Source organism: Mirounga leonina, unplaced genomic scaffold, assembly GCF_011800145.1.
Source record: "Mirounga leonina isolate KUSES-001 unplaced genomic scaffold, KU_Mleo_1.0 Mir_496, whole genome shotgun sequence".
Taxonomy (NCBI): domain Eukaryota; kingdom Metazoa; phylum Chordata; class Mammalia; order Carnivora; family Phocidae; genus Mirounga; species Mirounga leonina.
The window spans coordinates 91,689-119,202 of record NW_023270783.1 but is presented as its reverse complement, the minus strand read 5'-3'; the positions used below and the strand labels follow the sequence as shown (position 1 = coordinate 119,202).

General features: G+C 37.6%; 1 protein-coding gene across 13 annotated transcripts in view; it reads right to left on the bottom strand.

Annotated features, from left to right (window-relative positions):
• The window catches only part of TTC3 (tetratricopeptide repeat domain 3), a 120,327-nt gene that overhangs the window by 67,038 nt on the left and 25,775 nt on the right, over window positions 1-27,514 (bottom strand). For 9 of the 13 annotated variants that reach the window (XR_004676457.1, XM_034990123.1, XM_034990127.1 and 6 more), the window contains 7 exons: window positions 20,634-20,688; window positions 11,596-11,758; window positions 10,610-10,655; window positions 9,459-9,579; window positions 8,264-8,327; window positions 5,602-5,662; window positions 2,500-2,584 (listed from right to left, as the gene is read on the bottom strand). Coding sequence is in view for 12 of the 13 variants with exons in the window: in XM_034990123.1 (XP_034846014.1) it covers window positions 2,500-2,584; window positions 5,602-5,662; window positions 8,264-8,327; window positions 9,459-9,579; window positions 10,610-10,655; window positions 11,596-11,758; window positions 20,634-20,688 (595 nt within the window). In the remaining variant the exon portion in view is untranslated. Of the gene's footprint in view, window positions 1-2,499; window positions 2,585-5,601; window positions 5,663-8,263; window positions 8,328-9,458; window positions 9,580-10,609; window positions 10,656-11,595; window positions 11,759-20,633; window positions 20,689-20,976; window positions 24,565-27,514 lie in introns of those variants that run through there. The other 4 variants (XM_034990135.1, XM_034990133.1, XM_034990131.1 and 1 more) reach the window with 3 other exon arrangements.

Here is a 27,514-nt window from a genome sequence, read left to right as displayed (position 1 = left end):
TTGAAACATGCTTCATTCCTCCAGTCCTCTGTAAGGTATTTGTCATATATACCTAAAATAGTTAACTGAATTTTAAAATGACCTCCATATTAAAACAAATATTCTATTCCATATGCTAATACACATTTTTAGGAATGAAATTTAAATCCAATATTCTATTTTAGAAGAAATAAAACTGTGTTTACATAAAGGATTGTCAAAGCAGACTCCTATGAATCATGTTTACCCAAAAAAAGACAATCTTTTATTTACTACTACATAGTCTACAAGTGTTCAATGACTAGAATAGTGACCAGCCATGGTTCTGTAAATTCTGGATTTCATCGAGGTTTCTATTTCTTCTTGAATCAGCTTTTGTAAGTTGGATTTTTCTAGGAATTTGTCCATTTCATCTATACACATTTTCAAACTTCTTGGTATGATGTCATTCATAATAGTATTTTTATGTATTTGTAATATTCAAGGATCTACAGTAATGCATCCTTGTTCATTCTTGAAATTGTCTTATAATGTTTTCTTTTCTTTCTTTCTTAATCAGTTGCAACACCAGTGTGTAAATTTTATTTATACTGGCAAAGAATCAACTGTTAGCTCTGTGGATTCTTCCTTGTATGTTTGTTTCCAATTCATTATTTTCTACTTTGATCTCTATTAATTCCTTCCTTCTACTTTCTTTGGGTTTATTTGTTTTTCTTTTTTTCTAGCTCCTGGGATAAATACTTAATTAATTTTAAAAGTTTTTGTTCTTTTAATACATACATTTAGCTTGATAAACTTCCTTCAAAGTAATCCTTTAGCTGTATCCCTTGCATTTTTTAGAAGACTTTTTCTTTTTAGGTTTACAACAAAACTGAGAAAGAGGTACAGAAATTTCCATATACCCTTTGCCTCCTCCCATGTATACTCCACTATCAATATCACTCATCAGAATGGTATAGTTTACGTATCTATATTTTTTATTGAAGTATAGTTAACATACAATGCTATACTAATTTCAGGTATACAACATAGTGATTCAACAATGCTAAACATGCAGTGCTCACCACAATAAGTGTAGTTACCATCTGTCATCAGCCAGAGTTATTACAATATTATTGACTATATTCTCTATGCTGCACTTTTCACCTCATGGTTACTTATTTCATAACTGGAAGTTTGAACTTTTTTTTTTAATTTTTTTTTTTTTTTAAGATTTTATTTATTTGATAGAGAGAGAGACAGCCAGAGAGGGAACACAAGCAGAGGGAGCTGGAGGGAGAAGCAGGCTTCCCGCTGAGCAGGGAGCCTGAAATGGGGCTCAAGCCCAGGACCCTGGTGTCATGACCTGAGCTGAAGGCAGACACTTAATGACTGAGCCACCCAGGCACCCCAAAGTTTGAACTTCTTAATCCCCTTCATGTATTTCACCCATTCCCCCTTCATCCTCTCCCTCTCCCTCCACACTGGCAACCACCAGTGTGTTCTCTGTATTTATGAGACTTTGTTTTTGTGTTTGTTCATTTGTTTTGTTTTTCAGATTCCAAATATAAGTGAAATCACATGGTATTTGTCTTTCTCTAACTTATTTCACTTAGTGAAATACTCCCTAGGTCCATCCATGTTGTCAAGAATGGCAATATTTTATTCTTTTTTATGGCTGAGTAATACTCTATTGCATATGTGTGTGTGTGTGTGTACGTACATCTTCTTTAACCCAAAATAGTATATTTCTTACCAAAGATGAACGATATGGATATATCCTAATCACCCAATGTCTATAGTTTAACATAGGGTATACTCTTGGTGCCATACATTCTACGGGTCTGGATAAATGTATAAGAACATATATCTACCATTATAATAATATACAAAGAATTTTCACTGCCCTAAAAATCCTCTGTGCTCTGCCTATTCATTTTTCCCCCCTTAATGTATACTTTTTAATTAACTTCATAAATACCACAGAAAGAATTTTATATACAAAGTTATCTGATTACTGTTAAATCATTCAAAGAACAGAAAGTTTGCTCTTTAACAGCTTTAAGGTAGGTGTAATAAAACTGCACGTGCTTGAACCTTTTAAATTAATTTAAATCTTCTTACAATACTTATCTATTTTTTTAAATTTTTAAGTAACCTGTACACCCAACGTGAGTCTCAAACTCATAACCCAGAGATCAAGAGTCGCAAGTTCTACCAAGTGAGCCAGCCAAGTGCCCCTTAAAGTATTTATCTTAAAAGTTAAAACTCTGGAAAGCAAAGAATCCCAAATCTTTAAATCTTTGGGAAGCAAACAATTCTGCAGTATCAAGCATTAGTTCAATTTCTGTTTAAAGTGATTCTCAAGTTAATATCTAAATTAGTGATAGTCTGGTTTCTTAGCAGTCATATATAAAATCATATGTCCATAACTTAAATTATAAAAAATAAATCTTAGAGGTGTACATGATTAGACTTATATGAAAAATGTTTTGTTCAAAGACTTTGCTTTTTTCATTAGAAATAAGCCTTTTCCTTTACCTGGTGTGCAGCTCTGGAAGATTTAGAAAACTGTTTTTCCAAGATGTTCTTCAAATCTACTGGTAAACTCCCTTGTGAACTAGAACTAATAGAGAAAAGTGTTGAGTTATTTTAAAATAAAATAGTCTTGCTTATATAAAGAATATATTTACTGAAGGCCATTTTTTAAAAACTGAAGTAGAGTTGACATACAAACATTAGTTTTAGGCATACAGCACAGTTATTCCACAATACTATACATTACACAAAGCTCATCATAGTAAGTGTAGTCACCACCTGTCACCAATCAACATTACAGTATTACTGACTATATTCCCTATGCCGTACTTTTCATCTCCATGTGAAGGTCATTTTAAACATTGAATAAATGGAGTCACAAGTTCCTACATTGAAATATTACCAAGAAGCTGATTCTCCCCAAATTAATCTCTAAATACAATGAAATCTCAATAAAATCCCTATAAAGTTAGAGATGGAGGGGGACCAGATGAATTGATTATAAAGATGGTATGGAAGAACAACTTGAAGAAAAAAAAAGAAACTGCGGGGATTTGCACTGATCATCAAAAGTTATTATAAATGTAGTCATAACAACATAGCCTTGAAACAAGAAATGTGCCCAATAAACATTGCAAAGATGCTCTATCTCATATGAAAATCTAATAATAAGAGAACTGTTTCAGAAAGTCTGACTCCCAGTGCTAGTGAGGGTAAGGAAGATTCAGGTACCCTAGGTGGTATTTTCTGACACCAAGTAGTTGTCATTTTCCACATCAATTCTCCAACACCAAGTGTCCAACAACTCAATTCCATTTTGACACCAACTCTGGAGTTAACACAGACCCCACAGGTTAAAGGCTCAGTCCCACAAGACTGACCCCACTTCAGACATAATGCCCTTACTGCTACTGTCAGCCACAATGAGGTGCTTAGGCTACCCACACTACTGCCTGATGGACTACAAACTCAGAGGTTCCTGTGACCCTCCCTCAGGCTCAACAACTCCCTAGAATGACTCACCGAACTCAGGAAAGTGCTCTACTTATCATTACTAGACTATAAAGGATATAATTCCTAAGAGCCCAATGGAAGAGATGCACAGGAAGGTATAGAGGAGGGGAATGCTGCAAAGCTTTCATGCTACCCCAGATCGCACCACCTTCCCAGCATCTCCACGTATTTAGCAACCCAGAAGCTCCCCTGCTCCAGCAGTTTAGAGGTTTCTTCTATCAAGGTTTCATTACATAAGCATGAATAATCATTACTAGTCATTGGTGACTGAACTCAATTTCCAGCCCCCTTCCCCTTCTTGGAGATCAGGGGGTGGGGCTGAGAGTTCCAACCCTCCAATCACATGTTTGGTCTTTCTGGTGGCCAACCACCTCAATCCTGAGGTGGGGGACCAGCCTTGAGTCATCTCATTAGTATAGGTAAGGCAGAAAGAAGCTCATTATGAAGAACAAAAGATACTCTTATCACTCTGAAAGTTCCAAGGGTTTTAAGTGCTCTATGCCAAGAACTGAGGACAAAGACCAAAAATATATATATATAATATATAAATATATAAATATATATTATTTTATAATTATATATAAATATATGAAATATATAATAATTTATATAAATATATAAATATATAATATATATTTTTTTATTATACCACACTCTCCCACAGCTCAGTAAAAGTGTGAACAGTGCTCATTTTCTGGCAGGACAACGTGAGAGTATCTAGCAAAGTTAAAATTACACATCCTCTTTGACAGAGCAATTCCATTCTAGAAATTTCTTCTTCAAATATACATCTATACTATGAAATATCCTGTAGCCATGAAAATGAAGGATGTCGATCTCCATGATCTGATATGTGAAAATATGCAGATACAGACAGATAAAAGATAAAGATAAAAGCAAGCTATAGGCCAGAATGGTCCCAACAACAATGAAAATGATAGTAGTAACAACAATGATAGTTCAAGCGTACTGAGCATTTACCACGTTGCAGGGCTCTGTTTCATGTAGTTATCCCACTTAATCATTAAATAACCTCATGAAGTAGACATAATCAAATAAGAAGACCTCAATTTGAAAACAAAAACAAAGCACCGGAACATAAATTTTTCTTTAGCAGAACAGTTTAAAATTATAACTATGCGTTCAAAGAATGACCCTGCATGTTTTTGGCTTCTTTTGAGGGTTAACAGGGGGAGGGGAAGACTCAGGATTTTTCTACGGAATAAGAGAACAACATAGTATCTGAGCCCTTGCTTTAAATTTAATTTTTTGTAGCAGCATCAAAAAACAGTCATTTTTAAGATGGGGCTTTACCAATATCTCTTAGTGCTCTGATCTTAAAACCCTTCTCCTTGAAGCACCTGTCCAGGCATCAGCCTTACGTGAATAAAAGAAAGCTGACAGCTGGTCTAACTGTGGCAGAATTGGTTTTGCAGGGTCTCCAGCATCACCTTCACTGACCTCATGAACTTCCATATTCATTGTAAGATTTACAATTTCACTTTGCAATCAGTATATATCTCTGTAGGCAATGGAGAGGTTAATTATAAAGACAGGTGGCACGAGGTCCTACTGTTAATTTTGGTGTGAGGGGGTGTTTGACAGAACTAACTTTATAAGTGGTTGCTTCATTAATGAACACTTTCCTTTAATGAGAACTACTCAGAAGGGCCCCTAAATACACACATACTCATGCCTGCTTCCAGGTGGCCAAGAACTTGTTAACACAGAGTTCCTAAAGGAAGCCACCAAAGAAGCAATTGTGTGAAAGGTGAAATAAGGTGAGCGGGGAGAAGACGTAATTCTCGCTTTATATTTCTCTGAATATTTTTTCTTTGTATGAGCATGTACTTTGGGATTTTTAAGAATTAACACTGATACATCTCATATTCCATGCTTTCCAGACATCTATTAACACCCAGGATTAATAATCCTTTAGCTAAAAATGATACTCTCCTAAAGATATGCCTTTGATATTTAAAAGGGCTTTTAGTACTCATCATAACTACTCCTTGAGACTTTTCCCCCCTTTTACTTTTTTCTTAAGAGGAGGCTATAAGGGGGGGAAAACCATACAGATAAAAAACATACCTGAACTTCTCCAATTCATTGTTTCGAGATTTTTGTTTTCCTTTATATTTTGGAGGCTGACCTGTGAATACAAAGTATTTGTTCCTGAAATCTGTTCATAAAAATCAACAAGCCTGAAAGCAAATCAATTAAAATATGTAAATTGGAATAAGCAGCAAAGGAAGCAATATTTTATGTGAGTGTAAGTACAAACAGATGAAAAAACAGCTACAATGATGTCTGTCTATGTATGCTATAAAAGTATTGTGAACATTAATTACAATGATATTATTTAGGCCTAAAGTAGATACAGAGAGATATAGGCCTAGTTCCCGTTCTTAGGTTGTTTATAATCAGATGGGAAGAAAAGACAGTCACCAGTAATTACACAACAACCATCTTTAAAAAGAAGAGAAGACTGCATGTTGCTACTGACATATAAATTCCATATTAACTGCTCTTATAACTCAGAGGTGGAAATCACTTAAGGTCGAGTGGCCAGGAAAAGCCTTAGTGGGGGTGCAGCATTTGTATTTAGTTTTAAGAAAAAAGTAGGATTTGGGGCACCTGGGAGGCTCAGTCAGTTAAGCATCAGACTTTGGCTCAGGTCATGATTTCAGGGTTCTGGGATGGAGCCCCACAGTGGGCTTCATGCTCAGCGAGGAGTCTGCTTGTCCCTTTCCCTCTGCCCCTTCCCCCACTCATACTCGCTCTCTCTCAAATAAATAAATAAAAATCTTAAGAGAAAAAGAAAGAAACAAACAGACAAACAAGTAGGATTTGGATAGGATGGGCCAAACCCAAGAATGACATTCACTTTAAGAAACACTAAGTAAACCTGTGTGATCTGGTGAGTTGGGTAAGAAGAGAATGTTAGAAAGGGGCAGCGAAGGCCAGCTGGAGTGAGTGCTCATGAGTCCTTTGCTTCCGACACTCCAGCTCTGTGAGCCCAGCCTTTGTCCCACTGGCAAGAGCAGGGACTACTGCGTACTTTGCAGTGGGAGGGCCATGCACAAAGTTATGTAGAAAAAAGCACAGCAAACAGGGACAGGGTCTTTTTGATGGAAGCTTTGTGAAGAGACAGCAGAGGCAAGTCAGAACCTCTGTATTAAGGAGGGGATCAGAGCCAAGCTGGTTTGGATGGCCTCAGAAAACAAAAGAGGCTTCCAGAAAGGCAGAAGAGTTCTAATTTGATTCCTGCTGTCTGATTTCAGGCAAAACTACACAGCCCTAACCCTGGGACCTCAATTTCTTTGACTGAATACAGATGCTAAAGTGTGGATGGTATTTAAAGTATTTACTTAAATGTGCTATCTGATAATAACAGCCTAAGAAATATCAATAAATTAAAAGGTGTTTTCCAAAAGAAAAGTTTTATCTTCAGAGATTTTTCATGTGCTATTAGACTTATTACATCAAGTAAGACAATCACCTGAGTCTCCCTCTTCATAATTTTCCAATGTGCTAATCAAATGGGAATGGCCAGTGGTAAATAGCTGGATTTGTGGCACTGAAGCCTAAGAAAAGACAGAACTGTGGGAAGCAAAAGACAGAAATGGCTGCCAGAAGCAGAAACACCGAAAAGAAAACAAACAAGCCAGGGGCGCCTGGGTGGCTCAGTCGTTAAGCATCTGCCTTCGGCTCAGGTCATGATCCCAGGGTCCTGGGATTGAGCCCCGCATCAGGTTCCCTGCTCCGTGGGAAGCCTGCTTCTCCCTCTCCCACTCCCCTGCTTGTGTTCCCTCTCTCGCTATGTCTCTCTCTGTCAAATAATTAAAAAAAAAACTTTAAAAAAAAAGAAAAGAAAACAAACAAGCCAACAAACAAGAAAAAGGAAAAGAGATCACTAACAAGATCATGAATCAGGTCAGCAATCTCACCCCAATAACCTCTGAAAGCTTCAAACAAAAAATTTGTATCCAACAGCGACCTTGAGTCATCAAGAAAATCTGTATTTTTCAAAAGTCTGTTTCAGAAGTCCGGGAAGCATATAATCTACTTTAGAATGATTTTCAACAAAATCTGGTCATGTAAAGGGAGACTGAGAAATAAATGGAACATGAATGTTCGCTTCTCTGGACCCTTCATTTCCAAATGATGCCAAGTAAATGAAGTCCCGCTGTATGTCCGTGTATCTACTAGATGCAGAAACAGACGTATGCACTAAGCATGTACTAGTTAAACTAGTATCAGCCTAAAGCATCCATTCTCAACATCACCCCCAACAGGGTGAAAGTTAGTTATTAGGAGATTAAAAAAAAAAAATCTAACTTTCTAAATATATAAAGCACAGATGTACATACAGGACATAAACAGTTAAACAGTATCTGTAGTAGGAGGGTAAACAGGAAAAAAATACATCTAAAAAGTCTCCTGGGTCAGGGAGCTTTAATGAAATTAAAGTTGAAAAACACTGGCCTCACAGAAATTAGGTAGCAGACCAAAAAGAGTTTCATCCTCCCTTTCTATTCCATTTACTTGAATTTCCAAAATTAAATTTATTTAATATGGAAAGACTGAGCACTGATTTCAAGTAAGTATTCAATGTTTTCCTAACACAGAAGCATTATAAAGTAAAAGGAGAGTAACAGCACATGTATGCAAGGCTCGTGCAAATGTTGGGGCTGGAGTTTTAGGAATGCTATATTAATTCAGGAAAAACTTATGTAAGGAAAAAACTTACCTGATGGTGGTAGAAATTCAGGATGACAGTCACAATCATCTACCTTCAAAGCTTCATCTACCACCTACCCATGAAAACAAAATTCATGAGATTTTCAAAAAAATAAGGCCATAAAGAATTCAATTAACTAAATAATAAAAAAAGAGTAGAACAGAATTTAACCAAGTGCCTAAAATAACCAGCTGGTAATTAGGCCTAAATGAATAAACACACAAAATGATAACTAGTGATAAGAGATTCTAATAAGACAAATTCTCTAATGGTAATTCTACTTCCAACACTTGGCATGATGCCTGACAGGTCTATTGTTCAATAAGTGTACTGAATAAATATTATTGCATCTTTCCTTAAGCTCCTCTCCCTAACTGAATACAGCCTCTGAGATTTTCACTAACAATAAAAGGACTACACAGTGAGTTGGAAAAGCTCCCTTAAATGCCTACTAGCCACATACTCCAAAATACCATTTCCTTTTTTCCCTCGCAAATTCTGGAAAGAAATATTAACGTGGACTTGGTGATAACTGCCGAGTTTTTAGTATATTACTGTTCAGAGGAAAACTCAGATTCAGGTCATTTAGGATACCCATCACAGAGCCAGGCTAAAAGGCCTAGAGGTGCCCTCAGAAACCATGAGGCCTGGGTGCTGGTGAGCACAGCAGGGAGTCAAGGCTAGGGACCACTGCTGCAGAAATGCCTTGGGCAGAGATGGGGAGGGCGTGCCTCCCTCCACACAAGTTGGGTGGGCAGCCTCGTGTGGTGCCAGGCAGCCAAGCTGATTGCAAAAGGAAGGAAAAGAAAAATCCGAAGCACTGTAAGGAGTGGGATGACGTGGTCCCCAGACCCCGCTGTCACTCATTCCCAAGTAGCTGTTTGACTGACAGATACGTAAAGCAGGAAAAGCATACAAAAAGAATTATCCAAGTAGTGAAATGAAATTTAGAAAAAAAAATTTTGAAAACACACCAATGTGATTTCAAAAAAAACTATGTGATATTGAAATATTCTCTTCATGTAGTTGAAGGAGGTAGCTGGGATATTTATTAAAAAGAGAGAATCATTCTTTTCATATCAGAGGCAAAAAGGGATTCATATCACCAAAATATTTAATTTCCATTATCACCGGAATACTACTGTAAAAACATGAGACTATCCATACTTGAAATCATTTAATTTTAGTTTTTAACTGAACCTACCTTTAGATTCTGATTACCACCGTTTGCCATTTCGTGGTTAGTTTTTCTGCAATCTTTTTCGGTTTCCACAAAGTTAAGTGAAGTACTAAACGCAGGTGCTGATAAACTGGGTATATAGGCCCTGAAGGGGAATAAGAGAAAAATAATTTTATTTCTGTTGATTAGCATGCATTTTTAAAAAATTATCCTTCAAATAAATAGGTTCCAGCAAATACCACCTTTTTTCCTTGAAAGCAGGGTAATACTGTTTTAAAAAGGATCTACCTCTGAGATTGGGCTTTAAACAAATATTGCTTTAAATTTCATAGTAAAAACTCGGGGCGCCTGGGTGGCTCAGATGGTTAAGCGTCTGCCTTCGGCTCAGGTCATGATCTCAGGGTCCTGGGATCGAGTCCCGCATCAGGCTCCCTGCTCCTTGGGAGCCTGCTTCTCCCTCTGCCTCTCTCTCTCTCTCTCTGTCTGTCTGTCATGAATAAATAAATAAAATCTTTAAAAAAAAAAAAAAATTTCATAGTAAAAACTCAAAATAGATTAAAAACAGTTCAATGTATTCTGGTTTCTAATATTAAAATAAGTTAAAATAAATTCTCCCTGATTTGAATTTAACAGCTTCAATATCTTAGGCATCTAAAGCATGTGGGGGAAAAAATCTATTTTAATTGCCAAGCAATAAATGTAGAACCCTGGCTGCTGTTTGTTTTCTTGTGAGTGTATCGAATCTGTCATCTATTTCTGACAGAAAGTGTCCTAGTCTTTGAAAAGATACTGGGAGGCTGGCGGCAGATGCTTCCAAGACAGAGGCTAAGGGTTAAAGGTACAGACTGTGTCCCTGCTCTCTGCTGCCAGGACCCTCATTGCAAAAACTGCACCCAAGCACAGTGACATCCACTTAACATTTCACCCACCTTTTCCCATAGGCTTAGGCTACTGATCTCCCATAAATACACATACAAATGGCTCAGTAAAACAGTCCAGAAAACAAATCTGACAATTCACAGGTCACCTGATCTTAGACCCAAACCCCTCTTCCTTCCCTCCCCAACTTTACTGTGGTTGCTATTAGCTACAAAGCATCAGATACAGTGATTCTTAAACTTACAGGGAAAAGCCATCCCAAGTAACAGCTACTGATCTGATTGGCATTAACTCACCTGCTTTCATAGAAGGCTTTAATTGGATTTCTAGTTGGTGTTCGACCTATAAAAATCAATCACACATGCAAGGTAATCAGTGGATTGGCAACACATACTTTGAAGAGATTTTCAAATACCCTTTAAGCTGACAGTAAGAACATCAAATTTACAGAAATGAAAAATAAACCTAAATTATTTTATATTTTCAGATGTTTTGAGTTTTAGGATGGCTTCAGCAAAATGTTACACAGCCTTATTTGACATCCCATTGCATGTGATCATTGACTAGATGCAGCAGTATATAAATCTGAATCAGAGACGGTACCTGTCTTCAAGGAGCTCACAATCTTATAATCATGTTATGTTGGATAATAACATCTCAGCTTCCTGAGACACTAAATACCCAAAGAAGAAAAAACAGGAAAGACCTATATGCTGAAAGTATAGAGTAAGGGAATTTCAGGCATTGGAGAAAGCAAAATACTTAGGAGAAAAAACAAGAGAATGAAAATCTAGAATTCCTACCCCACACAGCTGATTTCTGATATATGTATATGTACCCACATACAGATGTATGCAAAAATGTTCAGCATGCTATAGAATGAGCCACACACTTGGTGCAAAAACATCAAACAACTCTACTGAAGGGTCTTTTCTTTAAGAAATAACCATAATGGAGGAAAAAATTTTAAATAATTTTGTTTCCAAAGTCTTCACTTTATCCAAAATCTCAAGGTGGCATATTTTACTACAGAAGAATAAATAATAATTTGTTGTTTCAAATAAAAAATACAAATCATTTATAATTACCTAGTGGAATATAACACTAATGTACTTCTACATAGACAGAAATGGAAAACTTCAGTGACTTGACCAAGATAATGTAACAAAATAAGCACAAATCACCTGAGAGTTGATTTATGGTCCTCCATTAATCCAAGAAACCCACCTTCAAAAGTTTTAAAGGGAATTCGACTGTAACCAAAGAATCTTAGGTGAAATACCTTGCAGGTCTTCTATTTGTTTTTGTAACTTTACATGCTGCTGAATTAGATCCTTGATTCCCTCAGGGTCATTTTTACAGAGTTTTTGAGCTTTTATGTTTGCTTGTAGGGCCCAGTCATATTCCCCCAGCATAGAAAGAGCAGCACAATAACGATAATGACCCTGTTCCAAAAGATAAATTTAATTTTTTTCTCAAAAATATGCTTAAGTTAAAGAAAATAGATAAGGAAAAATATTTTGCTTGAAAACTGATTACTTAAAATGTTAGATTAGGATCCTATCAATGAAAAATTTTTTAAAATGTTAATACCTCTCAGGAAATAAAATTACCTAAATGAGCTAAAGTGAAGTTATGAATGAATAGTATTTATAATAATTTTAACTAGAGATCAGTATTTTTGCTTAAGAGATTTTTGTACCCCAAAGAAAATAATTCAACCTTTATTATATTTTACAAGTAAAGAATGAAATATATTATTTTGTGCCAAATAAAGTAACACAAACCATTCATTATAAATAATTTTTTTCAAAATATTTTAAGGCAGTAATAATCTCTAAGTCATTACATTCCCTACACTTTGGAAATCAAACAAATTTTAGAGCTGGAAGGAACAATCAGCTTACACAGTCGTTTTCCAACCCCTCTGAAAAGCATGGTCACAGATAGGGGGTGCATCTAGGCTAGATCTTCCATTCGGCTTGCTCTTAATCAGTTTTTAATTATTTTATTTCTAAGTGTAGTTCTTGGCTTTAAGAAAAGGTCTGAAAACCACTGATTTACTCAATTCCAATGATCAGGGTTTTTGTTTTGTTTGCTACAGAACCACAGTCCTGGCTGGCCCCATTTATGCATTTTGGGAAATCTTCTATCTCAAGGATGAACATTTTAATCTAGAAAGCTAATATTACCAAGCCTGGGGCTAACTCAATCACCCCCTCTTCTAGCTACTCACAAACTGATCTCCCATTGTAGGCACAGTATCTCCACTTGAGAATTGACTTACCCATGAGAGAGGCTAGAAATTGGCCTAATGTCACACTTATTTAGAGGCAAACCAAAGAATCCTGACCTTATGATTCCAGGTCCAGAGCTTTTTCCTCTTTACTACAGATTTTACAAAGAACATTCTCATTCTATGAGAAACTACTAAATCAGAAATAAGTGACCTTTTTAAGAAAGATGAGCTTTTCACTAAAAAAGGGCCAGAAACAACCACAGGAAACTTTATTTATGCAGGTTTGATACACATATAATCCTGCTCTCGTGCACCAACCCAATCTGTGAGTTCTGAAGCATTTTTTTAAGCCAGACTATTTAGACTCAGATCAAAGATCCCAATGCAGACTGCATTTGTTTAAACTTTGCTTTTCCTCAAAAGGCATATGAAGACAGATCTCTCAGATATGCTACAAGACCAACATCCCATCACCCAGGACTATTCCAACTTCAAAATTAAGGTAACTACATAAAAAAAACCCAAAAAACACACAGCATAAGATATATGAAAGATTATAAACCATACCTGCTAAATTTGTAGAAAACACTTTTTCTTTCTCTTCCCCATCCCGCCCCCCAATCTCCCACCTTCCTCATCTTTTGCTGGGTCCTTTTCCCTAAACTCTATAAAACCTAGCATAAAGTCTATCGGTTGAAAAATGAATTTATTCAGATCTCATTGCTGAGGTTATCTGAATGAAGCTTAAATTAAAAGGTATCTCAGAGAGTTTTCTGAACCCAATCACAATACAAGGTTTTGCTTTCCTTTGACATTACCTCATTCTCTATCACATATATAGAAATTCTCTGTTGTCCGTCTGCCTAGCATCCCCTCCTTTTGGTGCCATTATGTGCCTACTCCACATAGCAATGGCAGGACTGGGACTAGTGCTCCATCTCAAAAATGACTGGGGAGAAGCGTATGACCCAGGAGACTGACCAATCAAAATGCACCATTTTCCAGGTCATAGGATCAATCCACTGGTGAACACATGGCTCAATCAGGACCAGTTTGAGGCATCCTTAGGTGTACTGTATAGATACTAAAAGAAATTCTCTTGCCACTAGAATTAGCAGTTATTAAGGATAACAGTTTGGGGTTCCCACTACATGGTAAAAATCTTTTTCAAAATGAAGCCAAGAGAGCCCATACTCTCACTACCACTTGGGTCAAGATGGAGTTAACAGGGATTTGGATTTACACTCTTGCCTAAAAGAAACAAACAAGGACAAAATATATGAAACAAAGGTTTGCAAGACATTGAGTGACTATCAGGCAACAAAAGAGAGTGACCCTGGAGAAACACAAGCCCTGAATGGAATTTTCAGCTTACTGAATGGAATTCTAAGCCATGGCACAGGGAGAAGGAACACAGGCAGGGATTGCAGTTCTGGAGACAAGACAAGAGACCAGGAGAGCCAAGGCAGCTCAAGTTCACAGGGCAGAGGACCAGAGAGGAGACTGCTCAATAGAGAACTCCAGAGATCCTCACACAGTCCCAAGTTGAGTCTTGAGGTGAGTACTAATCAGTACATGCATGTGGGACAACTACCCAAAACCCAAACCAGGGAAAGAACCACTAGAAAGACTAATAAGGAAACAACAGTCAGCACTCACACAGGGCCAGGAATAATTCCTGTTTCCACCAGCCAGAGTGGAAAACATCATAATTGATGGAGTAACAGGCAGAGTATTCAGAAGCATTTTGCTTCAGCTGTGAATAAAAAGATAGCCGTTGACCAAATACCACTATGGTCCCACCTATCAAAGCTTAAAACAAGACTCCAAAGAATTACATTGTTTCCAAGTAACTTTACTGCATCCCAAAAGGAAGCTCAAAAATATTTACATACACAAAAATATCAGTAACAATGTCTTGTATCCAATAAAAAATTACTAGGTATGCAAAGAAGGAAAATATGATCTATAAGGAAGAGAAAAATGAGTCAATTGAAAATGCTCAGAAATGACACATGACAGAATTAGTAGACAAGAATATTAGGACAGTTATTATAAACATATTCCATATATTCAAGAAGTTAAAAGAAAGACTGAAGACTGAACATATTAAGATGTGAAATACATAAAGAATACTCAAATTGAAATACTAAAGATGGAAGTTATAGCATTTAAGGTGAAACAATACATCAGTTGAAAATTGGGGCAGATTAGACATTGCAGAAGAAAAAATCAGTGAACTCAATATAGCAATAGAACCCACCTAAAAAGAAAGAATGAAAAGGGAGAAAAGAGACTGAAAATAAAGCTAACAAACAGGGAAGAAAAACTGAGAAATGGGAAGAAAAATGTGTATAGATCTGGATCCAGCCATGCCTGAAGGATTATAATTCCTAGACTTTTTCAATTACATGAGCCAACTACTTAGGCCAAATCTGAGTTAGGTTTTGTCACTCACAAACAAAAGAGTCCTAATACACCCCTCAATATTAAAAGGTTCTTATGGACATCTGTGAGGCTACTGGTTTGTATGCTATATAACAATATCAAAAGGCAATGAATGCACAGAGAAATGTCAACAAATGTCTACTGATAATACCATAAAAATTCCCACTCTTTGGGATACAATGACATACCCTCTCTTAAGCCTGAAAGCACGTGTAGGGCAGTTGGCATTGTACCAGTCTTCTCTATCTGGAAAGAAGGGAGAATAATGAGGGTGGCCCACCCTCACAGAAATCTACAGAGAACTTTCTTATGCAGGCTTATATCCTAGAGGCATGACTCAACAGGCTTAGGCTCATAGTTAATCTCAAGTAGAAGTACAGAATGCAACTTGCACAGTTCACCTTTGCTTCTGAAGTTTAAGCTACCTTTTAACGAGCACTTCTTTCCAGTAAAATAAAATGAAAAAATAACCTAGATGTAGTTACCACATTTTTTAAATACTAGGGTTTGTGTTTTGCATCTATACAAATATTTCTGCAATCATCACAAAACATCCCTATTTAAATAAAGTGGGTGCCTGGGTGGCTCAGTCGTTAAGCATCTGCCTTCGGCTCAGGTCATGATCTCAGGGTCCTGGGATCGAGCCCCGCATCTGGTTCCCTGCTCAGCGGGAAGCCTGCTTCTCCCTCTCCCACTCTGCCTGCTTGTGTTCCCTCTCTCGCTGTCTCTCTCTGTCAAATAAATAAATAAAATCTTTAAAAAAATAAATAAAGTGAATGAACCCACATAAATATAGTCAACAAATATTTGACGAAGATAACAAAGGTAATAAATACAATGAAGTAAAGACAACCTTTGCAACAGTGATGCTGGGGCATCTACATGCAAAAAAAAAAAAAATGAATCTAGACCTTATATTCTCCATAAAAATTAACTAAAAATGAATCACAGACCTAAATGTAAAATGCAAAAATGGTAATGACTTTTTAGATACCATACCAAAGGCATGATCCATGAAAGAAATAACTGATAAGCTGGACTTCAAAATTAAAAACTTCTGCCCTCTGAAAGTTGCTGTCAAGAAAATGAGAAGACAAGCTACAGTCAAGGAGAAAATATTTAGCAGACACATCTGATAAGGTCTTAACAGACACCTCATCAAGGAAGGTATACAGTGGCAAATGAGCATATGAAAAGATGCTCCACATCATATGTCATTAGGGAAATGCAAGTTAAAACGAAATACTACTATACACCTATTAGGAAGGCCAAAATTCAGGACACATGCCATTAAAACAACACTACAATGACCACAAGGGACAATACCAAAGGCCAAGAAGGATATGGAACAACAGGAACTCTCACTTGTGGCTGGTGGGAATGCAAAACGGTATAGCCACTTTGGAAAACAGTTTGGCATTTCCTTAAAAAACTACACATATTCTTGTTGCTCAAGCTCATGTCATAATTCCAGGGTCCTGGGATTGAGCTCTGTGCCAAGCTCCCCCTGCTCAGTGGGGCGTCTGCTTCTCCCTCTCCCCCCTGCTCATGCTCTCTCGCTACCTCTATCCTATCTCTGCCTCTCTCTCTCAAATAAATAAAATCTTAAAAAAAACAAAACTAGGGGCGCCTGGGTGGCTCAGATGGTTAAGCGTCTGCCTTCGGCTCAGGTCATGATCCCAGCGTCCTGGGATCGAGTCCCGCATCGGGCTCCCTGCTTCTTGGGAGCCTGCTTCTCCCTCTGCCTCTCTCTCAATCTGTCTCTCATGAATAAATAAATAAAATCTTTAAAAGAAAAAAAAACAAAACAAAACTAGGGGCACCTGGGTGGGCATCTGCCTTCAGCTCAGGTCATGATCCCAGAATCCCAGGATTGAGCCCCACATCAGGCTCCCTGCTCAGTGGGGAGTGTGCTTCTCCTTCTCCCTCTGCCCCTCCCCCAGCTCCTCTCTCTCTCTCTCTGTCTCTCTCTCTCTCTGTCTCTCTCAAATAAATTAAAAACAAAAACTAAACATATTCTTGTCATATGATCCAGCAATCCTACTCCTTGGTAATTACCCAAAAGAGTTGAAAACATGTCAACACAAAACCCTGTACATAGGTATTCATATCAGCTTTATTCAAAATGGCCAAAAGTTGAAAGCAACAAAAATGTCCTTCAGTAGGGGCTCCTGGGTGGCTCAGTTAAGCATCTGCCTTCAGCTCAGGTCATGATCCAGGGATCTTGGGATCGAGCCCCATGCCAGGCTCCCTGCTCAGCGGGGAGCCTGCTTCTCTCTCTCCCCTCTGCTGGTGCTCTCTCTCGCTATCTTTCTCTCAAATAAATAAATAAAATCTTAAAAAAAAAAAAGTGTCCTTCAGTAGGTGAATGGATAAATCAACTGGCGCATCCAGACAATGTAATATTATTCAGCATGAAAAAGAAATCATCAAGGCATGAAAAGACATGGCGGAAAGTTAAATGCATATTATTAAGTGAAAGAGAAGGCTATCTGAGAAGGCTATATACTATATGATTCAAACTCTGACATCCTGGAAAAGGTAAAACTGATGGAGATAGTAAAAAGATCAGTGGTTGCAGGGGTTTGGATAGGCAGATCAGAGGATTTGGGGGAACAGTGAAAATATTCTGTATAAATCATAATGATGGATAAATGTCATTACACGTTTGTCCAAACCCACAGAATGCGTAACACTTAGGGAATGAATCCTAAGATAAACTATGGACCTTGGATGATTATAACGTGTCTGTGTAGGTTCATCAATTTTCAAATTACACCACTCAGCTGGGGGATACTGATAACAGGGGAGTCTATGCATGTGTGGGGGTTTATGGGAGGTTACCTTCCTCTTAATTTTGCTGTGAACCTAAATCTGCTCTAAAAAAATTGTTTTTTAGAAAGTGAAAATTTTCTGTTCAATAAATCAAGCCAGGAATAAACATTCTACACGAAGTCCTCAATGCAATTCAGAATATTTTAGTATTCTTTTTTTTTTTCTAAATTGATAATAGAAAATTCAAAGGTAACTCTAGAACACTAACTTCAGGGTCTGGGTTTCAGTATTAAGAATTCTATCAGGGCGCCTGGGTGGCTCAGTCGTTAAGCATCTGCCTTCGGCTCAGGTCATGATCCCAGGGTCCTGGGATCGAGCCCCACATCGGGCTCCCTGCTCAGCGGGAAGCCTGCTTCTCCCTCTCCCACTCCCCCTGCTTGTGTTCCCTCTCTCTCTGTGTCTCTCTCTCTCAAATAAATAAACAGAATCTTTAAAAAAAATAAAAAATAAAAATAAAAAGAATTCTATCATCCACAGAATAAGTATTTATGGAGCAAATGACAAATGCTAGGTTCAGTGATCAACAAAGATTCTGTATCAAGCACAACAAATTGATCACTCTCAAACAGAAGCACATCCAATGCTGGATTCTAAATCCAGTTTTGTCTTTTACTTGCAAAAGTCACTTTACTTTTCTGGGACTCAATCTCTTCATCTGTAAATCGAGGCATTTAAAAACGGACTCCAAAATCTGGATGCAGGAGTCCACCTGGGGAATTTCACAATCCCCAGTCTCCTCAGCCACATGAATCATAATTTGGGGGGGGGGGCTCTAAAATTCTATGAGTAATACTCACTTTGATTTAAAAACAAATTACATAAAGCCAGGAATGAAGTCTGAAACATGTATCTTTCTATGTCTTATTTGAAGCTCTACTTTAAAAAAAAGTCGGGTATTTTTGTGATTTAGGAAAATACAGTGATTAATATCACAAACACCCAGAATTAATTGCTAACATTTTGCTGTATTTGTTTTAGATTCTTTTTTACTAGAAGAAATAAAACCATACAAATATGGCTGAAATCTTCTTTGTACCCTCTCTAATCTTTCCTTCTCTAACTGCCCAGAAACAAACATTACCCTGAGTTTGATAGGTATCTTTCTGGCCTATAATATGCTTTCACTGATTTTTTTCATTCAACGCTATTTTTTAAATCTATAAATGCTGATAAACCAGTTAACTTATTCCAACTGCAATCTAGTAATCGGTTCGTTCATTCACCAAATCAACAAATATTTACTAGTAAGTGCTTGTTATGTGCCAAGCAGCTTGTCAGGCAGGCCAGATTCAATAGTGAACCAACCAAACAAAAAGATCCGTCCTCATGGATCTCACATTGTATGGGAGGACACACAATAATAATACATACAGTATGTTCAATAATGTTAAATGCCAAGAGGAAAAAAGTGAGCAAGGAAAGAGGGTAGCAAATGTCTAGACAGGGGTAGCCTTGGCATTTTAGTAATGTGGCCAAGAAGTTTTCACTGAGAAGACTTCCAGTAAAACATGAAAGGAAGTAAGGGAGCTAGCTCAGGCTCTGGGAAAAGGCATTCTAATTCTAGGCAGAGAGAAGAAAAAGCACAAACTGGGAGTGGGCCTGGCATATATAAGGAACAGCTGAGGAGGCCAACAGGTCAACACAGAGTGAACAAGGGAGAGAACGGTAGGAGTGAGGTCAGAGACATAATGGGTGTTTAGGGAAGAGGGAAAGATCAGATCAGAGGCACAACTCTGATCAAGTGAAAATACCATATCCATCCCTGTTTTATCAGTGGATATGCAGGTATCTGCAGTTCTATGCTGTTAAAACAGCATTGCCATGGCCACTTTGCATATCTCACCATGGGTACATATTGCAAGAACGTCTGTGGGGTACACACACTTAGAATCCAATAATTACGGCATATACACATCATAGCGCTCTCCAGGTTGGTTGCAACCAATTCTCACCCACTGGTTTATGGAAGGTTCCTGTTAGTACACACATTCACCAATACCTGAGACTACTGGTCTCTAATTTTTGCCAATCTAAAGGACCTAAACGATATCACATTGCTTTACTTACTTACTTATGTACATGTAGGTCTGTTTGGAAGCTCTCTATTCTGCTCTCTTGGTTTTGTTTTTCTATGTATAATTTTAAGTGCTAGGAAATAGAACATAGTTTATTTCTACTGCCCATTCAGATTTCTCTTCTATGAAATGCTTGTTTATTCACTTGCCCATTTTCTACTGGGTTTATTTATTATAGCTCTTTGCATATTCTGGATATAAATCCTATCAGTTATATATGTTATCTATATGACAAATTATCTCCTCCCAGATTATGATTTCATTCATGGTGTCTTTTGACAGACAGAAGTTTTTCAGTTGGATATAGTCAAATTTATGCGCTCCCCCACACTGATTTGTGCACTATATGTTATTTAACAAATCCTTTTGCACCTCAAGGTTGTAAAGACAGTCTCCTATAATTCTTCTAAGTTTTAAGTTTCACTTTTCATAGTAAGGTCTTTAACCCATCCAAAATATGCAGATGCTGACATCTCAGTCACTAAGGTACCCTCCAGCTCCTCAACAATTCTACGTGCTACTTGTCCTGCTCAGAAACGCATGTTCTCTCACTGCTGTGTTAAGTCTCCTTTCTGATTATGGAACTGAAGATTCCCCTCTCACATTCTTGAGCTTGGCATAATTTTATCCAGCATTTTTACATATAAATTTACATCCTGTACACAGATTTTTCACAAAGTTATATGGCATTACCTACCCAATGTAAAGATAAAAGCAACCTACCTTTGTCCAATTGCTCTTCAGGATAATGGCTCTCTTTCCATCACCAAGTGCATTTCTAAAAAGAAAAACAAGAAATATTCTTTTTTTTTCATAAAGGCATTATGAATTGTTTATCTATTTGTACTTCTTGAATTTTCCAGAAATAACCTAGTTAAAAATAACTTTTTAATTTTTAAAAATCCATATATGTCCATTATAGGAAATTTGGAAAATACAGAAAAGTAAAACAAAAGGAAAAAGTCACCCAGAGTTACAATCACAACTACCCAGGAATAACTACTTTTCAAATTTCTGGAGTATTTCCTCCACATATCTTATCTACGTCTCACTTGTTGTTACCTACATAGTTTTTCTGCACTATTTTTGCATGTCAGCAAGACTTCTGATCTCCAAAAAGATAACTCCCAGATCTTGCACACATCAGCTAAACTGCAGTGGACAGAGCAAAGAAGTTGAGACACAGATGGGAGTTAAGTTCAATACAATCACTAACTCTCCTCGGGACTGTTTAGGAAGTTATTAACCTCTCAGGCCCGCTTTCCCATATGTAAAATGAGGATGATAATTCTAATTAGTTTAAGCCAGCCATGGCAATATCACTTTCCTTTCTACTAACTGGTTTGGGGGTAGTCATATGACCTAGTGCTGGCCAATGAGAGCTAAGAGGACTCATCACTCTTAAAAAAAGATTACAAGGAAGAACAAAACTAGGTAACTTACACTACCAGAGAGCAGTACCTACTAAAAGACTATATATAGTTAAAAAAAAAAATAAAGTCTATCCAAAGATAGATGACCTGACCAACAGATTTGGATAAACAAATCAGAAACAGATGCTTACATACAGTCACCTGATCTATATGACAAAATGCAGTGCATGGAGAAAACATATTCTCAAGAAAGAGTGATGAATCAATTAGACATTCATACCCATCTTGAATCCTACCTCACTAAATGCAAAGTTAATCAAGCTTTTAAAAGAAACACAGAACATTCTGGTAATGTTAGAGAAGGCAAAGATTATAAACAGAACCCCAAAAGTGCTTATCATAAAGGAAAAAACTGATGAACGGTACTGTTATAGTTAGCATCATCCATTTGTAAAAAAAAAAAAAAAAAACCACAAAAGTGAAAAGGCAAGCCACAGAATGTGAGAAGCTATTTGTAATGCATGTATTTGACCAGTGACTCAAATCCAAAAAAAAATTTTTTTAAACCTAATGAATAGGACATTCAACTCAAAAGAAAAAAAATAGCAAAAGATCCAAACAGGCACTTCACAAAAGAGAATATCCAAGTGGTCAATAAGCATACGAAAAGATGCTCAACCTAAATATCCTTAATCGACTTAAGGAAATCCAAATTAAAATCACAGCACTGTATCACTACATACCCATCAGAATGTCTAAATGAAATGACAAAAAATAAGTGTTAGTGAGGACATGGAACTGAAACTCTCATATGCTGCTGGCAGGAGTGTAAAACAATATAACCATATAGGAAATTATGTATGAAAGTTGAATATAAGCATACCTTCATCCCAGCAACTCCACTCCTTAATTAGATTCTCAAAAGAAATGAATACATATGTTCACAATGATACTATCTGTAAAAGCCAAATACTAGAAACTACCCAAATGTCCATCAACATTAGAATGGATAAAATGTGGTATATTCATGCAATAGATGAAAACTGTACAACTCCATGCAACAATATGGATCTTGAAAACAATGCTGAATGCTAAACATAAAAGAGCACATACCATGACTGTTTACATTGCACAAAAACAGGCAAAACTAATCCATTGCGTTGGAAAATGGGATAATAGTTAAACTGGGGAAGAAGCTGGGTAGACTAGGAGGAGGAACAAGGGGGACCTTCAGGGGTACTGGGGTTGTGATCTGGGTACCAATAACATGTGTAAGGTTTCTGAAAATTCAACCTATAAACTTATGAATTGTACACTTTGCAGTATGTGTATTTTTTTTGAAGATTACAAGAGTCATTCTTTTGCTGGAGGCTGTAATGTCCAGTTTAATATCTGAATTACAGTAGCCAGAGGAGGCAGCCTGAGGTCCAAGTCACACAGAGGCACCAGAAAAATCCTAGGTCTTTGATGACATTGTTGAGGCACTAAATATACAACCCTAGAGCCACCTTCTTCTGGACTTCTCTTCACCATTTAATCAGGGTTTTCTGTTATTGGCAACCAAACACATCCTAATACAATGGCACACCTCGTCTCCCCACTGCTTCCCTCCGCGAATACTTTTAACAACTGCCTATACTGTTTCCATTTCCTCTCATCTCAACCCACTCCAACCCAGGATCCACAAGCTTCCCATACACAGCTCTCCCTATGGTAACTAAAAGATGTCCATATTGCTCAGTCTAAATTGCATTTGGCTTCTCAGCAGCAACAGGCACTACTAGTCACTCTTTCTCTTCCTTCCATGATGTCACACCTCTAGTTTTCCTCCTACCTCTCTGGGTTAAGTCTTCCACGCGGGTTCATCTTCCCTTAAATGGCCACTATTTATGTCCCTCAAGGCTCAGTCCTAGTTTTCCGCTTGCTCTACACAGTGGGTCTCAACCTTGGCTACACATGAGTACCATCTGGGGGGCTGCTAGAAGCCTAATGCCCAATTAATTAAATCAAAATCTCTGAGTTGGGGGTATTTCTTCCAAGGTCAATTCCAGGGTGCAGTAAAAGTTGAGAACCGCCTCCCCAAGCAATCTCATCCACATTTGCAACTTCAAATCATCTAGGTTAACTATCCCAAATATGCGTCTCTTGTTCAAATATCTCCTTGGAGTCCCAGACCCACATAATTCATTGCCAATGTGAAATTCCAACTGGGATCCTTCAAGGACACTTCAACTCAGGATGTCCAGGAGTGAAGTCAAGTTCTACTTCCTACAAATGTATCTTTTCCAGTGATCCCAGTGTTAGGGAGTGAGCCTATAATCCATGAAGTGGCTGAAGGCAGAGAGTTCATAATTCCAAACACCAAACCACAAACAACCTCCGTCCATTTTACCTCCAAAATATCTCAAATCCTTCCACTTCTCCATTTCCACTACCATTACCCTGCTCTAAGCTACCATCCCTCTGGCCTAGAGTACTGCAACAGCCTCCTAACCCAATTCATGCTACATCTCCTCCAAACCCATCCTCCTCACTACAACCAGATTGATCTTTCTAAGGTACTAATCATGCCATCTCACCTCAATTTAAAATCCTTTACTTACTTCTCGATGCTCTTCAAGGCCACAGTTATGTAGCCTACAAGACCCTCCTTGATCTAGTCCCTGACTACCACTCACTCCCCTCCTTCTCTGTATTCAGGCCACCCAGCACACTATTAATTCCATGAATGCAAGATCCTCCCTTCCACTGCTGGCCCACTGTCTAGAATACAGCTGTGTCTGGTTTTGCTCATTTCTGACATAGCTAGAAGCAGAACTCCAATCATACTTACTGAATCAATGTTAAATGTTATTAATTAACATACAATACGATAACCACTACGATAACTGTAGTTACAATCAATACATTATAAATACCATACATATTAGTGTGTGAATACACTATATAAATACAAATATAATATAAATATAAATAAAAACACTAACATATTTTCACATTTACTAGCATATGACCACATCCTCCTACTAAAACAAAATGGGCATAATAAATAACATGGTGTGATTGCTCATCCAACCTAGTGCAGCAGAGGTGTACATACTCTGGAGAGCAGGTATGACTTTAGCAACAGTGGTACATCTGCACAATACATTTATGAAAATAGGAAAACTCAAGAGATGCAAATGGTTACTCCTGAAGACTATGTGACAAAATGGTGAGAGTACTGAACAGAGGGCAAGAAAAAATATTCTAGCCTAGATGCTCCAACGGAACACATGTTACTTGGGGAAGTATTATTTCTCCAGCCCTCTCACCTATTTCTTCATATATGATATGGCACATTTTGCCCTAAAATATGTTAGGAGTGAATACATAATTTCTTCCTCCTCCAGCTTCCATGTGGATTTGCTAGATTAATCATTTTTGAGCTCTCTCCTTTCCCACCCCTAACTTTTCCCGAGGATGAATAATGGTGGGGAGGGGCACTAATCATTTGTGGTTTAGCCTCTTCTTTTTCTCACTCTTTGGAATCTTACACTGAACACCATCATAATACCAGATTCCCTTTTCCTCCAAGCTTAAAGTTCACAAAGGTCCCTGTTACCAGTTCTTTCTGTGACCACGGGTGAATTAACAAGTCAGTTGGCTATCAGACTGCTCAGATAAGGCCCTACTCTCCAAACACTGTGTCATCACCAGAGGCAAGACTAGATCACCATTTGCCTTGTCTTCCATTTCTATTTCTTAACTGATTCTGGACTTGGAAAGAAAAGAAGATGCTATTTACTGACTCTCTCAAATCACAGTATATATAAGAACTTCACAATACATAAAAGGGTTATCACTTTTTTCCTTCCCTATTGTAAATCATCACTTTTAGGGCCTGACCAGACCAACAAAGAAATAATGCTACTCCCCAAATTCCTAGATCTTACAATGAAGCAACAAAAGCAGAATTCAGATGTAATGGTCAGTTACTGCCAAATATGCAGTGACTGATAACCATCAAATGAATAAACATATACATTTAAATCAAAAGTTAGTGTCTGGAATTAAAATTACATAAGCTCTGGGGCGCCTGGGCAGTTCAGCAGCTGCCTTTGGCTCAGGTCATGATCCTAGGATCCTGGGATGGAGCCCCCCATCGGGCTCCCTGCTCAGCAGGGAGCCTGCTTCTCCTCTCCCTCTGCCTGCCGCTCTGCCTACTTGTGCGCTATCAAATAAATTTAAAAAATAAAATCTTAAAAAAAAACTACATAAGCTCTTTCTCCAAGTAAAAGCAATCAGGAATTTACCTACAGATATACTTGCACCTGAGTGTAGAACGTAAGTAAAAAGATAATCATTACAAAGCTGTAATTTTTTTAAACTGGAAATAATTTATATTCTAATACAAACTAACCAAAGCAGGAGTAATCCATTGAGCAAAAGACTATGGAGCCGTCAATCAGAGAAAGACATGTATCATATGACCTCACTGATACGAGGCATTCTTAATCTCAGGAAACAAACCGAGGGTTGCTGGAGTGGTGGGGGGTGGGAGGGATGGGGTGGCTGGGTGATAGACATTGGGGAGGGTATGTGCTATGGTGAGCACTGTGAATTATGTAAGACTGATGAATCACAGACCTGTACCCCTGAAGCAAATAATAAATTATATGTTAAAAAAAAAAGAAGAAGATAGTAGGAAGGGAAAAATGAAGAGGGGGAATCAGAGGGGGAGAGGAACCATGAGAGACTATGGACTCTGAGAAACAAACTGAGGATTCTAGAGGGGAGGGGGGTGGGGGGATGGGTTAGCCTGGTGATGGGTACTAAAGAGGGCACATACTGAATGGAGCACTGGGTGTTATACGCAAACAATGAATCATGGAACACTACATCAAAAACTAATGAGGTAATGTATGGTGATTAACATAACTTAATAAAAAAAAAAAGCTAAAAAAAGAAAAAAAAAAAGACTATGGAGCCATGAACATAAATAAGGGTATATCTCTATATACACTAATATGCAACAAGCTCCAAGATTTAAGTATTTTTTTTAAAAGAAAGCAAGAAAAAACAAGAAAGAAAAAATAAAAATAAATAAATAAATAAAAGAAAGCAAGAAGTATATTATGTATAGTATGCTTCCACCCATGTTAAAAAAAAATATATATATATACACACACACACACACACCCATACATATATATACACATTACATTGAATCAAATGAAACTGCCTACATTCTGAATTACAAAAATGGTAACTCCATTTGGTTCAACATACTAAGTGTTCATACAGGCATAAGATATTATGGAAATACATAGAACACTCACACTGAAGCTCCTCCCACACACTAGGATTTTTTTTTAAAGTAGGTTCCACGCCCAACATGGGGCTCAACTCATGACCTCAAGATCAAGAGTCCCAAATGCTCTACTGACTGAGCCAGCCAGGCGCTCCCCACACTAGAGTTTTTGAAATTCTCACAGGAACATACAATTGCCTTGATTTATACCTCTGGCCTCAGAGAAATTCAGAAAAACACAAAACGAAACAAAAAACCAGAAGTCATTTAAAGTCTATCTACCTGCTATTAATCACAAGTTGGATTTAACAGAGGAGAATATATTATGATGGGTAAACACTGAAGGTCAAAGTAAATGCCAAGTTTAAAATTCCATAATTTTCCAAAGTAAATTAAAAAAAAATCCAAGGCTAAGCTTTCCCTTTTTCCAATTACATTTCCCCTTACACAGTTTATCACATCCCATCAAAGAATTCAAATTGCCACATTTGAGTACCAGAAAAAAGAATGAAACAGTAAAGAGGCACAGTCTGATGATATATTCACATAAGTGCTGTAACTACAGAAGCCATAGATACGCGTAATTACTTTTTTTAGATTCTCTTTGAAAAATATCTGATTACATTCAATTAAAACTATCACTCTAAAATTCCCTATAACTGCCAAATTGTATTTGTGAAGTGAACTTCTGGAAGACCTGAATAAAGTGTATCCTAAGGCCACGACGGGCATTTGGGATACACTGCACACAGTCCTGAGCCTAAAGGATTCAGCAGAAGCTGTGGCAGGAAGTAGCGTATTTCCACACAGCCCCCCAATCCCATTCCACAGATTTCCCAAGGGGGACATCCGCAGACCTGGAGGTGCACACGTCTGAGGAATGTTAAAAGTTCAGATGGGCTCTTGGCCTCACATACATTCACCCAAAGGTGGTACAA